At 38.1% G+C, this 16,173-nt stretch overlaps 1 protein-coding gene across 2 annotated transcripts in view; it reads left to right on the top strand.

The window, feature by feature from the left end:
* PPP2R3A (protein phosphatase 2 regulatory subunit B''alpha) overlaps positions 1–16,173 on the top strand; it is a 226,699-nt gene that overhangs the window by 87,608 nt on the left and 122,918 nt on the right. The window contains exons 1-2 of one of the 2 annotated variants that reach the window (XM_028489482.2): positions 4,900–5,555; positions 9,508–9,774. In XM_028489482.2, coding sequence (XP_028345283.1) covers positions 5,424–5,555; positions 9,508–9,774 — 399 coding nt within the window. In that variant the 5' untranslated portion in view covers positions 4,900–5,423. Of the gene's footprint in view, positions 1–4,899; positions 5,556–9,507; positions 9,775–16,173 lie in introns of those variants that run through there. The other variant, XM_024131901.3, reaches the window with a different exon arrangement.

Raw genomic sequence — 16,173 nt, 5'->3', positions numbered from 1 at the left:
CTCCATACTGTTCTCCATAGTGGCTGTATCAATTTACATTATTCCCACCAGCAGTGCAAGAGGGTTCCCTTTTCTCCACACCCTCTCCAGCATTTATTGTTTCTAGAGTTTTTGATGATGGCCAATCTGACCGGTGTGAGATGATATCTCATTGTCGTTTTGATTTGCATTTCTCTAATGATTAATGATGTTGAGCATTCTTTCATGTGTTTGTTGGCGATCTGTATATCTTCTTTGGAGAAATGTCTATTTAGTTCTTCTGCCCATTTTTGGATTGGGTTGTTTGTTTTTTTGTTATTGAGCTGCAAGAGTTGCTTATAAATTTTGGATATTAGTCCTTTGTCAGTTGCTTCGTTTGCAAATATTTTCTCCCATTCTGAGGGTTGTCTTTTGGTCTTGTTTATGGTATCCTTTGCTGTGCAAAAGCTTTTAAGTTTCATTAGGTCCCATTTGTTTATTTTTGTTTTTATTTCCATTTCTCTAGGAGATGGGTCAAAAAGGATCTTGCTGTGATTTATGTCATAGAGTGTTCTGCCTATGTTTTCCTCTAAGAGTTTGATAGTGTCTCAGCTTCCTTTTTAAAGTCAGAAGTACCCTCTTGATGTAGCAGAACTTCCTCTCTCATACGTAACCTTGTTTTCCCTGTAGCATGTTATGAGCAAAATCTTTTGATGTCACTTCAGAGTGACTCTCATGTGTTTCTGGACCTGATTCTTCTCACCTCAACACGGGTCCTCACAGCTGAGCTGATTTCCCAGGCTTGCTATGCTACGTGTTTCTGTCACTCACTCAGATGTTTGCAGTTTTGCTGCCTTGTTTATCCCAACAGGTCTTCTTAACTCTGTGGTCTTGATCAGTGCTATTATCTCAGTCTCCAAAGTCATTGTCACCTGAGGCTGGTGTGACTGTACATGTTCATTTATAAAATAAAGGCTAGACTTATTTTAGGACAACACACTGCACATATCGATACAACATTAACTGTTTAGCAGTTTTATACAAGTCAAAATAAGTGATTCATGTCTTCAGCAAATGTTCAAAATTTTCTCTGTCCTGTGTAATCAACCCATTTTTTTCCTTAAAACATCCCATAGAGCTGATGCTTTCCGAAGAGAGTGAATTAATATCGTATATCACCACTGTCTTCATTTTCAGAGGGGGAAGGGCAGGGAGTTATGAGAGGATTTGGAAAGCTCTCGAAAATCCATTCTGAGTTCCAAACTAAACTTTAAAGACTGAATTCTACAAAAACAATATGTTGGATGTCACAAACAATTTTATCCTTCTATCTCCTTCCCACTGTCACCTTCCTTTAGGGTACAGGCTCTTTCTGGACTCACGCCTCAGTTCTGTAGGTCATTTCAGGACATGATAAGGGAATATCTTTTCTTGCTTGATACATTGGAGGCTATCCTTAAAACAGTTCTATAGTTTTTAGTCATTTCACAGAGGCCAGTCTCTCTTGTATGTACCCCTGCCAGGGAACCTGTAAAACCCTGTAACCCAGGAATCCACTGCTGAGCTGGTTCTCTTTGAGAAAGGTTATCCTCCTTGCTCAAGCATGTTTGCTCTGGGGGAACATATACGGAATGGTAACACAGGAAAGGAACCCCAGTCAAGGCAGCTGGATCTTAAGGTAGCAACTGATATATCCCAGTCATTCCCACAGCAAGAGAGCACCAGTCTTTTCCATCCTCTAGTCAAGCTGTCTTAACACAGTTGCCCTGAAGACCAGGTTGGGCCCATGGTGCAGACAGGACATCCTCTGTCTGCAGGCAGTGTATGTGCATGAATGATCTGCAGGCCAAAAAGAGATGCAGGTTGCTGTGCAGGAAACACCTACTATTGGCTAGCTGTCTTGTTAGGATGGACTTCATGTATGCTGCAGAGGGCAGGAGAGAGTATTGCATGGTTTATTCCAGAAGGACATTGGGAAGACCCTTACAATCGACTCTTTCCATTATAACTGACAAACTTTCCATCTTTGCAAATTGAATTTATAAACTATATGTTTATAGTTTTCTATTCTTCCTCATTCTGTTTATTTCCTCCCTGGAAAACCTCTCACCTAGAAACAGCTTTTCCCTTCCAGCCCCCAGCCGCAAGGGTTGTACCACTTTCTCTGTGACTAAAGTGAAGAGAGAAGAGAGTAGATCATAGGCCATGTTTGCATAAATAGTGAAATTCCTTGTTTGATCTTTTTCCAGTAAAGAAGAGGTTACTCTAAAAACCATGTTCTTTGCTGCTATGTTTCAGTTATCATATACTTCTTGAAACTAAATCACATTCTCAGACTCTTTCTTGAACCAAGCAGGTATACTTCCATACAGACACAAGTAAATATGTAAAAAGCAAATAAACAAACTTCATAATAGTCTTTCTCCATCAATAACTCATTGCCACAGACCAGTTCTTTCCTAACCCCCTTTAGGGGACCTGGCCTTTCTCCCTGTGAATTTTTTGGAAAGCCATTGGATAAATAAAAACTTAGAGCTTATTTCACCATCAAAAGATATGGAGAAATGTTTTCTTCCTGCTTAAGAGGGGTAGCAGGACAGCCTCTTAACCACTGTTCTGACTCTGAAACTCCAGAGATTTATAAGAAGTAAATGAAAGTATTTGCTGTCCTTTGCTCCAAACCAACATTGTGCTAGGTGCAATGAAGAAAAAAAGGGATCACTTCTTATCTTCTTCATATCCTCAGCACCCAGCAAGGTAACTGCACATAATAAGTGTCAGAAATATATTTGTTGAGTGATTGAATGACTTAACAATTGGCCTTATCCTGAAAAGTTTAGACACTATTGGAAAATATTGCCAGATTATAAAATATTGCAGTAGAAGCCCTTTTACCTGAACATGATTGGAATGGATAGTTACTCAGTAGGGAATTGTAAACTCTATCCATGTATTCTGTAAAATGTGTATGTTAAACATTTTATTTTAACTTGGAACATTAATTATTCAGATCTTTTAATATAGAGCCAAGGCTTTTCTTTGGAAATGAGTGTCATAATTGGAAATTGAAGTTTCATGCCATCTTTTTTTAGTAAATCACACTCAGTATATTTGTTAACTGATTTCCAGGAACTTAAGTCAGTAGTGAAGCAATTTGAATGTAGTTACCTTCTAGATTTTAATGATTTTTCTCCTTTATCTCACCAATAACTAATTTTACAGCAGAAAAAATTTAGTAGTTTTTTGCCTTTACTGAATCTTTATAAAATATTCAACTTAGGGTTTTTCTCCCCAGTTTTAGAAATATCAACTTTTTTTTCCACATTCATATTTCATTAGTTTATGTAATTGAATTATTACTGTAAAAAGTACAATCAGTATAAACAGATGGGGACAGATACAACCAACTCTTAGTAAGCATAGAACTCAACTACTGAGATAAGAAACATGAGAGCATAACAGAAACTAAATTATTAGCCATGAACCAGTGTGTCCTGGGCATTGGTGGTTCTCTTTTAGTTAAAATGGAGAGCATTGGTTCGTCCAGAGAATAAGTTAAGTGGAAGTCATTCAAGAAAGATTCTACAATATTTTATTAAGAGAATTGCAATAAGGGGGCTTAAATAGATAATCCTTCATGAAATAGGTAAAATTTGAGTTGAATTTCGAAGGATGGTTAAAGTGTGTATAATTTGAGGAGAAGGAGTATTCTCAGGAAGGGGATGAAAAGTCACACCCCTGAAGCCACGGGTTGTTGTAGGAAGGGGAGAAATACAACTAAGGTGTGGCTAAATTGAAAAAGCATTAAATCACAAGTCTCAAAACCCAGTTGCATTCATAACAAACTTTTTTAATGTTTTAATTTGGAGGTAAATAATGAAGGAGGAATTAGAGCGTTATAGGCAAGAGTGTAGGGAAAGCCACCTAGCTCAAAGAGTTAACCTGAGTGAGAGAAAATTGGGGAGACAAAGGAAAGGCCCAGGTTGAAGCATTAGACCAGTGGTTTCAATGTAATCCTCTTTCAATCATAGTATATATTGAGAGCTTTCAGGTAAGATTTTGTATGAGTGGAGAATTCTACGGCTTAAAAAGAAATTTGAAAACTACAGGTTTAGGCATATAAGCCCAATATACATGTTATAAAGTGTTACCAGGATGTCTTAAAATCAAGAAAAAAACTTAAGTTGTAGGAAACAATGGAAAACCAAAGAATTTAATTCCCAGTAAATTAGACAAAGGTTCTGCAGAAGAGAATCGTAAGCTGGTTTTGGTTTTGGGGTTTATTTGGTAATATTTGGTTTATATTTTCTAGAAGTAGAAAATCAGTATGGATTGAATAATATGGATGACTGAAAATAAATATTGAATTCTAAATATTAAACATGAGATAATACTTGAAGATTCGCTTGTAAATAACTATGAGGCAGCTATTCAATATACGATAAAATAATAGAATTCTTTTAAATCTGAGATTTCTTGAAAGCTTAAGAGAAACAAGTCTTACAAATTCAAGATGTATTATGTCATTGTTATTTGATCATCTTTTGTACCTTTATTATAACCAAATTTCATTCACTTCTGTGTATCTAAATCTGCTTTCTTTTGGCATTCCATCATTCCACTTTCTTAACCAATGCTTTGACAATAAATTTTCAGATGTATCCAGATTCAGAAGCACTTCAAAAAAGTATGCTTGATCACTAGATAGTCTTCTGCAAACTAACCAAAAAAAAAAAAAAAAAAAAGATTTGATTTTAAAATCTGAGACTAACAAATCTCTTTGTATATTCCTGTTTGAGGATGATAGTGTTTTTCTCCATATTTTGACTAGTTATATCTAGAAGGTTTTAGACATTTACTTCCCTTCAAATAAGAAATTTTTTTAAATTATTCTTAAAATGATAGTTTCAAATTTGAAGTGCAGCATGTTCTTTTTTTCATAAAATATTAAATAGCAAAATCAGAAATGCTCTACATGTTCTCTCCTAGCTGGAGGAGAAACTGTTTTATGTGGATTGACACCTCATGTACTCTGAGTTTAAGAAGTTAGCATTATCTGAGAAGTCACTATTTTTAGGTCCAGCTGTAATGTTTCTAACTTTGGTGCTCAGAGTAGTGGGTGCTTCCTTTCCCAGAAGGCTCTGTATTCTCCACATGGGCAGGTCAGTTTGACATAAAGCTACCTACGAGGAGCAACAGGCCCATTGCAGCCCGTGTTTCTTACTTGAAAATTATGAGCAGGTCTTGGGAGCCACAGGCTGTATTTGGGAACCAGCTGCATGTCAGTACAAGCATGGATTGTGGTCCCTGGAGGCTGGGAGAGCACAATGCTTGAACTTAATTTCTTTGGGAGATAAGAAGAAAAAAAAATACCTTTCTACCTGACGAGATTGACAGCTTATTAAGTCTGACTATCTTCAGAAGTGTGCTGGACAGTTTGATAAGTAAACATCCACTTTTCAAAGATGATGATCAAGGAAACATCTCTACGAAGGGACCCGGATTTAAGGGGAGAGTTAGCTTTCCTGGCAAGGGGCTGTGATTTTGTTCTCCCGTCACGGTTTAAGAAGCGGCTGAAGTCATTTCAGCAGACACAGGTTTGAAACTTGGGTGTTTCTTTTAAAATATTTTTATTACTAATAAAACCACCCAGTGAACTAACTTACAAATAATTTTACAGCTCACTTGATATTAGATCAAGGAATTAAGCTGTGTCCTCTATTCAGCTATTTCCAGAAAGCTATTTGTAGAGAGATTCCAACAGGTTTAAAAATAGACCTTCTGGACCTGAAGTACAGTACTCACATTTTTCTCTTGTAGAGAGGGAATCCAGTTTTAGAGACAATTAAATACAACTTAACAAATATTTTGCAATTTAGAATTTTTCATAGAAATATCTTTGAGAAGTTAGAATTTCCATGTTAAAATCCTTGTTTGCACTTTGATTCAGTAGACTGAATTTGTATTAACATACATATATCTGTAATGAATCTTTTTTAAAAAAGAATATTGATCCTGATAGTCTTTTTTTTTTTTTTTGAAAGAACTGTTTTTACACATATAGGCAGTTGTGTGTGTGTGATATACTGTGTGTAGGGAGGGAAGGATGGCAGTTACTCCTGGGTTGTGAAAGAATGTCTTCCCTCAGCTGTGAGGTTGAGTCATTTCTGCGTGCAGTGGCTGCTTGCAGAGATCGTGCTTATTTGCTTACAACTGTAGAGCCAGTGTCTCATCAAACAAGTTACCTAGCACTGAATACAATACAGATCAAGGGCCATATCAATGATGGACATCCAGAATCCAGCAAGAAACCATAGTTTTGTAGTTATTCTGACCTAGAGTAATTTCAAATTATTTGAGTGAGTGATATGAAATTGCGTTTTTAAAAATAGGTCAAAAATGGTCAAATATGGAAATGCTACAGTAACATAAGGGTACTGTTCAGAATGAATATCTAAATGATACTGTGTAGGGAAAGACTGTAATGGAAAATTCAGATACTTTTACACAGCTAATTCTGTTTTAATTTTAATTAAAATTAAATTTAATTTAATTTTAAATTATAATTAAACATTTTAATTTAATGTTTAATTCTGTTTTAATTCAGCATTAAACTATTTAAATGAAATAGTTTTATTTAAAGTGGGCAGATGCTAAACTTGGTAAATCTGATGAACTTTATATTACTGTTTTATCCTATAATGTTGTAAAGCGTCAGTTTTATTAAACTACTTTAAGACTTATATGTCTCCTATTGAACCCAGTGGAAAGTACATCAATACACCTGAAAAGTTCAAAGTAAATGCATTCTTTTTATCTTCCCTTTAAGTATTAACATCAGTTTTATTAAATATGGACTTAAACAGTGAATTAGTAAATACTTCCCTATTAGTGAACTGCTCTGTGTTAAGTACACTGAGGAAAGCAAAGTAGACTATTATATAATTGAATATTTCCCCTTTCAAATTAAAACTTTGACAAATAGCCAGGTTTGTTCTGAATGTCACTTATTTCTGTCAAAGCAAAAGTGTAGAGTTAACACTGAAGGGCTTGCTCTAAACCTTCTCCAGTATTGTGTGTTCACAAGAATACTGAGTTTCATTCCCAGTGGCACCAGTGGTCTCAATTCTATGGTTATAATTGCCCTGAAGTTATCCATAACTACCCTGGATGTCACACCATGGGAAACATTTTTGAGAAACAAAAAAGGATTTTGGTAACTGTATATTTGTAGTCTCACAAATCTCTTTCAGCATAGAATAATAGAAAGGAAATGACACTAATACAAGTGACCTAAGTAAAGCCCCTGAAGAATTATATGCCTTATTTTAGAAATTTAAGAACAGTTTCTACTGTTATTGACTCATAGGACTATGTAATAATAATTGCAGATTCAGCACTAAGGCAGAGAAAATTGTTTACTTAGAAGAGATTATCAGTTTGTTAAATCAAAAGTAGTTTGTAAACTTTAAGTTGCCTTACAAGTGTAAGTGATTATTTTATTTATTATTGAATCTGAAGGAACATGCCAAGTTATGTTTAATCTTTTGAGAACCCCATCCTTTGGCCTTGTGACTCATTTTCGTAAATAAGACTTATCTCTGCCCAGTACAGTTTTGAGCCTCTTCCCTATGTTACATCCTGTAATTTCCTTTAATCCTCACAACAGCCTTCCGAGAAGAAGGGGTTATAATCTGTTTTATTACTGAAATTCTAAAAGGTTAAGTAACTTTCCTGAGGTCACAGAGCTAGTAAGCCATCACTGATTTTTGTTAAGTTTTTCATATTTCATTGGCATCACTTCCCTCTGCCATGTCTTCCTTGACTATTGCTTTATATGGGTGACATCCTGATACTGCAGCAAAGGCTTGGTGTGACCAACTGGCCTTCGTATCCCCAATAGTATTAATATATGAGCAGATTCCACTCTGTATTAATGTCAGATATTAACATGAGAAATGGGCCGTGTTTAATAAAAGTAGGAGATTAAATTATATTTATCACATATTTATATGAATGAAGCCTGTCTTCCTATAATACTTATGCTTTTCAAAGGTAGCTAAAATTTTTACCCTGAATTTAAAAATCATGTTATAAGTCCACATGTCAAAAGGGAATATGATATTCAGATCTACTTCATACTGATAAATCATTGTTCAGACTTTAGGAATGGCATTAGGATATAATTTAAGGAAGAAGAACACTCGAGTAATATTTTGTGTTCACAGTGAATTTAAAATAAATTTAGCTAGTCAACAGTCATGTCCATCTTTCATACCTTACGTAGCATTTAATAATGCAATGCTCATGAGCCTTGATAGATAATTTGGTCAAAATTAAGAATAGAAATTAAACTCTGAAAATCTTCATGGAATCTTTTTTGCTTTTTCTGTTAGGAATCTCAGAACTAAATTTAGTCTTCATTGCTAAAATAAACTTCTACCTGAATATTAGTGTACCTCCCTCCCCTTTCCCTAAATCATGGTTATTACTCTTAGTCTCCCTGTTGCCCCCAACTTTTTAATACTGTCCTTTCTATGTCTCTTTATGGTACACCACATCAAATCCTTTTTGGAAAAAGGAATGATATAAACTATTAAAGAATTAATAAACTGTAAAGAGAGTTTGGCTGTGGTGAAATTAATGACCATGATCCTTGTCTATTAGAGTATACTAAAAATGAGAGAATTGTGTATCGGAAAAAATAGCATGCCCCTGGTGGCAGGTCAGTCAGCCTGGTAGAAGACATTCTAAAACTAAAATGCTTTAATTTTCTTAACAAAGACTTTCTTTGCATCAGGGACTAGCAGTGATTCTACCTAGATAAAGTCAAACTAGGGAAGAAGGTAGAAGGACAGCCCCCACAATACATTTTAGATCTACATATTTAAAAAGAACTCATTCTGGGCTTCCCTGGTGGCGCAGTGGTTGAGAGTCCGCCTGCCGATGCAGGGGACACGGGTTCGTGCCCCGGTCTGGGAAGATCCCACATGCCGCGGAGCGGCTGGCCCCATGAGCCATGGCCGCTGAGCCTGTGCGTCCAGAGCCTGTGCTCCACAACAGGAGAGGCCACAACAGTGAGAGGCCCGCGTACCACAAAAAAAAAAAAAAAAAAAAGAACTCATTCTGTTTGCCAACTGAAGGACAGGTAGAAATGCATAGAAACACCAAGAACAGTCTTCAAGAAGAATTTACTAATCCAGGTCCAACAGACTGAGAATTCACCTTGAGGTCCGTAATATGTCAACTGACTTTGCTCTTAAATGTCTCGCTCATCACTGGTGGGAAAATGTACTTTAGGATTTTTTAAGCACAAATCTATGTAGACTCTAGTATTGACAGATAAGTAATGTACTGATTGATTCAGTGTAGATAAGCATTCCCTCAGAGCATGCTTACCCCTGTCTATAGTCGAGTGAGCTCTTCATCTGTACTGCTTCTAATTGTGGTTTCTTGTATTTATACCCAACTTCCTATTACTGGTGAGGACTTTCCAGTAATATATACTGTTTAGAATATTTGTGTCTCATAATCATATTTTCTTTCCAGATTCAAAATAAACCAGAAAAGAAACCTGGAGCACCACTTCCACCTCCAGCCACCTTTGCAAGTAGTCCCCAACCTCTCTCCCCTGTTCCTCATGTGAATAATGTTGTGAATGCAACATTATCCATAAACATTCCACGGTTCTACTTCCCTGAAGGACTCCCCGATGCCTGCAATAATCATGAACAGACTCTAAGCAGAATTGAAACTGCTTTCATGGATATTGAAGATCAGAAAGCAGACATTTATGAAATGGGAAAAATTGCAAAGGTAATATAACTACTAAATGATGTATAATCTCCCTTTCTCTAGCAATCCCAATCTCCCCCTCTTTATTGCCTCCTTGCCCTCTGTTTGTAAGCATACATAGATCTTTTTTTCCATATTGAAAAAATGTATTTGATACTGATGTATTAGCTATGGTTCTACTTTATGGAACTCTTAAGTTTGAAAAAAAAGCCTTAGCGGTCTCCTAGTCCATCCTCCCATTTAATATAGGAATTCCATCCATGGCATCACCAACACATAAATTCATTATCTGCTTGAATGCCTTCAGTGACAGGAAACTCACTACCTTGTCAGGCAGCCTGTTCCATCATTAAATAGCCTTCCTTGTTAGAAAAATTTCCCTTGTGTTGAATACAAATCTCTCTTTTTTGTTCTCATTCATTGATCATAACTCCTTGCCCTGAAGCCAGACAAGGAACAATTAGGCCGGCTCAACACTGTAATTCTTCTCAGAAATAAATGGATTTGCCACTAGGAAGCAAGTCTGTGATACTTTTCAATATATCCAACTGCTTCTAATTTAAGGTCTTAGTCCCTAATGCTAAGACTACTATAACATCTTTAGTAACAGATTCTGCACCTCCAGCCTCCTCCTAGAACATTTACTACTGAGCATAATCATCAGTTTATATTTGATATGTCATTCCCCAGCTCAGCAATATTCAGGGATTCCTACCATCTATAGGAGTGCTTTGTTTTGTTTGGGTTCTGCTTTTATGACGCACATGTACTGAAGAGTCATATCATACCTCAGGATTTAGCAGTGGTCTAAAGCTGTGCTTCAAGAGACAGAGGGGTTTTAGTAGGCTAAAAGGGCTGCATGTGGACAACTAGACACCAAGTGGGAGTTCCCAAGACCCCATGCACCCTTCCACTGGGAACGCTTCCTCTGCTTTCTGGAATAATATTTGAAAGTTTGAAAACTACCGCTTTTGAGGATAAAACCCAAACTACTGTTCCCTGCATGGGCCTGACCCACCTGCCCTCCCACAGGCTCGCCTCTGCATTTGGGCTCTCATAGTTCTCCCGTGCAAAATGGGCTTCCACTCTGCCACTCCTACGTCACCCATCCTCTAAGACCTAGCTTCCATTGTGTCCTGAGAGACGTCCCTGAACCCCTGCCCTGTCATGTCCCATCCTCTCTCCTACCTCTAACCTCAGAACATTTGTTACCGCTGTTAAGTAATTTGTAAGTAGAGTGATTTTAAGGGAAGTGAAAAAGAATTCTTTTTTTATTCCTTTTTTCGTCACCCCGCCCCAATCTTAGAACTTGCTTTTTGACCCCCTTAGAATGTTTCTAGTGAAAAACAACCTCTTTCATTCCAGAAGTAAGAGCTCACCTGCTTCTCCTCTATTGTACATATGAGGAAACTGAAGTCCTACAAGTATGTACGTGAAGTCACAGAGTTTGTCCATGTCAGGAGACATGTCCTCTGACTCCTGCATTGTGCTGTTTCTACCCTATCTCCCCTGGACGTATGCTAACATACCATCAGCTGACTTCCAAGCTATATCCACCCAAATAAGTAATAAGTTCTTTCAGGACATTGGCATTTTCTTACCCCAAGCTTTGAGAGATGGCTATTTTATGAATCAAGTGGTTAATTATCTGAGTGGACTAGAATGATGAATCTAAACCCAAAAGATAGAATTTAGCAAGGATGAATGAAGTCTGATTTGGAGATAACATGTTAATCACATAAATGCCAAACAGGGTATGTCTAACATGGTAACAATTTGTGTGAGAGAGACATGAGGTTTCATGGACCACTTCGGGCAGGCAAACAGGAGAAACTGCAGATTGCAGGACACGGTAGTTCCCCGGTGGTCTGCTGGGCTCCCCACATCTGGAGAGCCAATCAGTGACTAGTGCCTCACTACCAGAGACCTGCAGCCTGCTCTGTCTTGAAGGTCTCTGGGTCGACCTTCCTCCTCTAAGTATTCCCAGTGCCTGACTGAGGAGCCTTCCTGCTGTGCTGCCTCCACCCTCCTGCTCTGGCTCTCCCACCTGGCTGGTGGTAGCCTGCCCTGCCTGTGGCTCAGTGGCCGCCAGCACTCCACAGTGAATGCACAGTGAGAGGAGAGCAGGGAGCCTGAGGACTCCACATGGTCACGAGAAGTGTAGGAAAGAGCGTAGTCAAGTCAGGGAAGGGGTTTACATGCTGGGGAGTCAGAGGGAGGACTTTCCTATTTACAGGCAGTGAGGATCAATCTGTAGGTGGCATTAGGAAAAAACTGCCAGTGTTGAAGCTGACAACATAGAGAAGTTTAAAAATATAGAAAACTATTTTGTTTAGTAGCCATAGTAACAGGCATTTACGTAACAATTTACTGTTTATACCGAATTATCATGTGGCACCATAGCCAGTATACACATACATGTCTGATTAACTTGTCTGAATTGTACTTGATTATAGCCCTAAATTCCATTCAGGGGTGCCAAGCATTTGTGTTCACTGCTCTTAGACCTTAATTGTCAGCTCAGATAGCAAGGTGAACTGCTCATACTTTTAAAAAGTTAAAACTAACATTGCATATAAAGATGAGGATGTGTGTATAATGACCTCAGAAGTTACTGTATCAGCTCGTTTTATTGGATTTTGCCTCTTTATTCTTAAAATCATTTATTTTTTAAAAATTTATTTAATCATGTCTTCCAGTTAGCTAGGCTCATGTAATCCAGCTTTTCCTTGGCTACGGCCAGTCTGTTAGCACTCACTAAATCAGTCTTACTTTCCGCCATTCTTTGCTCTGCAGACCGTCCTCATCCTTTGGCAGTGCCTGCATCACTCACCCTCGTGTGCTTGTGTTCTCACGACAGGTTGGCTATAGGAAAGGAGAAGACAACCCCTGGGGGACAACGAAGGAGGAGGTGGTCAGAGCAATAAGTGAACATTTTTATGGATTCTTATAGTTTATAAAGCTACTTGGAGGACCTTCCCTGATGGTCCAGTGGTTGAGATTTTGCCTTCCAATGCAGGGGGTGTGGGTTCGATCTATGGTCAGGGAGCTAAGATCACACATGCCTCAGGGCCAAAAAACCAAAACATAAAACAGAAGCAATATGGTAACAAATTCAATAAAGACTTTAAAAATGGTTCACATCAAAAGAAAAAAGAAAAATCTCTCTCTTATAAAGCTACTTAGAAGACCAGCTTGAGTTTACGGTCTACTCTCTGTGATGCTTAAGTGTAGCTGTAGAGACTGGGGTCTGTTTTTTAAGTGCAAAGAAAACTCTCTGTTTATGAAATCTGCATCTGTTGGTGAAGTTTAGCTCATTCATCTTCAATCTCAAACAGCATGGAGAGATTCATGTCCATTTCTGATTAAATTCTCAGTGTGTAGTTTGTACTTTTTTCCACAGCTTTAAGTAGTGATCGAGAAGAAATGACTAGAGAATGAATCTAAGAGGAACAAAAGCAGCATAGGAACAGAAACTGAGGAACAGCAAGGGAAGTATTTATCACCACTGTGTTTTAGCCTCTAACAGAAAGTTGAGGAAAAAGAATGAAAGTCTTCTGAACCGTACAAAGCCCTCCAGCTCCTCTCACTGGCTGATACAGTACCATCTTGACCCATCATGCCTGTGGCCTGTAAGCTAGCCTCTCTGTACCTTTTTTTCTTCATCTGCAGAACTGGATAAAAATACTCACCCTCTTATGTATGGGATCATGTCAGGGCCAAATGAAATAAAGGGTGTGAGACATTTTAAAATGTTAAAGAACATTACAAATATTGGGCGATCATCTCTTCCTATGTATCATTAGACAGCCTTGCTTTCAGTTCTTTATGTTGTTGGGCCACTTTTAGATCTAATTATAGGTATCAGTCAAGTTTTCTTTGCTCCAGCAACGCTGACTCTTGCCTCCTCCTCTAAACCTCAGTTTCCTAAACCCATTTTCAGCACATCCTTACCTCCTCACTTGTCGTCCAGTCTTTTCCTTTGTAAAAAGCCTTGACATGAGCTTGTTCTCTCCTTTGTTATAAAAGTTTCTATTCTGTTGCTCTCAGATTGATGATATTTACTTTCTTTTTAGGTTCTTATTGCTCTCCTGACTCCCTTTATCTTTTTTTTTTTTTTGTCTGCAAGAAACCCACTTAATTTAAAAAAAAAATTTTTAACATCTTTGTTGGAACATAATTGCTTTACAATGATGTGTTAGTTTCTGCTGTATAACAAAGTGAATTAGCTATATGTATACATACATCCCCATATCCCCTCCCTCTTGCATCTCCCTCCCACCCTCCCTATCCCACCCCTCTAGGTGGTCACAAAGCACCGAGCTGATCTCCCTGTGCTATACGGCTGCTTCCCACTAGCTATTTTACATTTGGTGGTGTATATATGTCAGTGCCACTCTCTCACTTCGTCCCAGCTTACCCTTCCCCCTCCCTGTGTCCTCAAGTCCATTCTCTATGTCTGCATCTTTATTCCTGTCCTGTCCCTAGGTTCTTCAGAACCACTTTTTTTTTAGACTCCATATATATGTTAACATACGGTATTTGTTTTTCTCTTTCTGACTGACTTCACTCCGTATGACAGACTCTAGGTCCATCCACCTCACTACAAATAACTCAATTTCATTTCTTTTTATGGCTGAGTAATATTCCATTGTATATATGTGCCACATCTTCTTTATCCATTCATCTGTTGATGGACACTTAGGTTGCTGCCATGTCCTGGCTATTGTAAATAGAGCTGCAGTGAACATTTTGGTACATGACTCTTTTTGAATGATGGTTTTCTCAGCGTATATGCCCAGTAGTGGGATTGCTGGGTCGTATGGTAGTTCTATTTTTAGTTTTTTAAGGAACCTACATACTGTTCTCCCTAGTGGCTATATCAATATACATTCCCACCAACAGTGCAAGAGGGTTCCCTTTTCTCCACACCCTATCTAGCATTTACTGTGTGTAGATTTTTTGATGATGGCCATTCTGACTAGTGTGAGGTGATATGTCATTGTAGTTTTGATTTGCATTTCTCTAATGATTAGTGATGTTGAGCATCCTTTCATGTGTTTTTTGGCAATCTGTATATCTTTGGAGAAATGTCTGTTTAGGTCTGCCCATTTTTGGATTGGGTTGTTTGTTTTTTGATATTGAGCTGCATGAGTTGCTTGTAAATTTTGGAGATTAATCCTTTGTCAGTTGCTTCCTTTGCAATTATTTTCTCCCATTCGGAGGGTTGTCTTTTTATGGTTTCCTTTGCTGTGCAAAAGCTTTTAAGTTTCATTACGTCCCATTTGTTTATTTTTGTTTTTATTTCCATTTCTCTAGGAGGTGGGTCAAAAAGGATCTTGCTGTGATTTATGTCATAGAGTGTTCTGCCTAGGTTTTCCTCTAAGAGTTTTATAGTGTCTGGCCTTACATTTAGGTCTTTAATCCATTTTGAGTTTATTTTTGTTTATGGTGTTAGGGAGTGTTCCAATTTCATTCTTTTACTACCTGTCCAGTTTTCCCAGCAGAAAATAAGGTGACCATATGTGCATGGGTTTATCTCTGGGCTTTCTATCCTGTCCCATTGATCTATATTTCTTAGTCTGAAGCCAGGGAGTCTGATTCCTCCAGCTCCATTTTTCTTTCTCAAGATTGCTTTGGCTATTCGCTCACTCCCTTTATCTTAATCCTTTGTTTTTAAGCAGATGCAGGCCAGCCATACACTTTTTTTAAATGGTCAAAGTGTAATGTCTGCAGCCCTTGCCATCCACTGCCCTTCCAGTTTTTTCTTTTGGCATTTTCTCCAAGGGCCCGATACCCTCATGTTGCCCAACCTTTGGCTGCTCAGGGTGACACACTACAAGAAAAACAAGTCAGCCCTTTGCCATCTACTTCAAAACATATCTATTCTGTACCTTATTTCTTAGGATTCTGCCTTTGGGTCATAAAAAATTTGTAAATGTTAATCCTAGTGATTTACTACTCTTTATGAGCTGACGTGTACACGTTTTAACTGGAGTCTTCTGAATAAAAGACCGTAATCCAAGGAAATGAAAGTTTTTAATAGTGGAAGTAGCCCCACGGGAGATAGTAAGTGCACAGTCCCTGGAAGTGTTTCGCTGAGCTGGTGACCACTTCCCAAGGATGAACTAGAAGATTCCTGATCCCTTCCAATTCTGAAAAATCCATAGTGGCTCTAGTGGTGGGAGCTTCAAGCACCTTGGCAAGTCAGTTCCAGTCTCTCCTTGTATTTTCTCCCTTTTTGTGGCTCTGCACCCCCCACCTCCATAATACAGGCTATTCTTTCAACTTTTCCAGCAGTTACCAACAGCCTGTCATATTTAAGAGTATTTTCTTGGCAAACCACCATTCTGCATGAAAGGAAGGATTGGGAATGGGGAAAGTGGTTTTGACAGTTACCACCCAAAGTATGTTAATTGT

Source organism: Physeter macrocephalus, chromosome 1, assembly GCF_002837175.3.
Source record: "Physeter macrocephalus isolate SW-GA chromosome 1, ASM283717v5, whole genome shotgun sequence".
Lineage (NCBI taxonomy): Eukaryota > Metazoa > Chordata > Mammalia > Artiodactyla > Physeteridae > Physeter > Physeter macrocephalus.
Note: the sequence above shows the minus strand (reverse complement) of the source record. Positions and strands in the feature narration are given on the sequence as shown.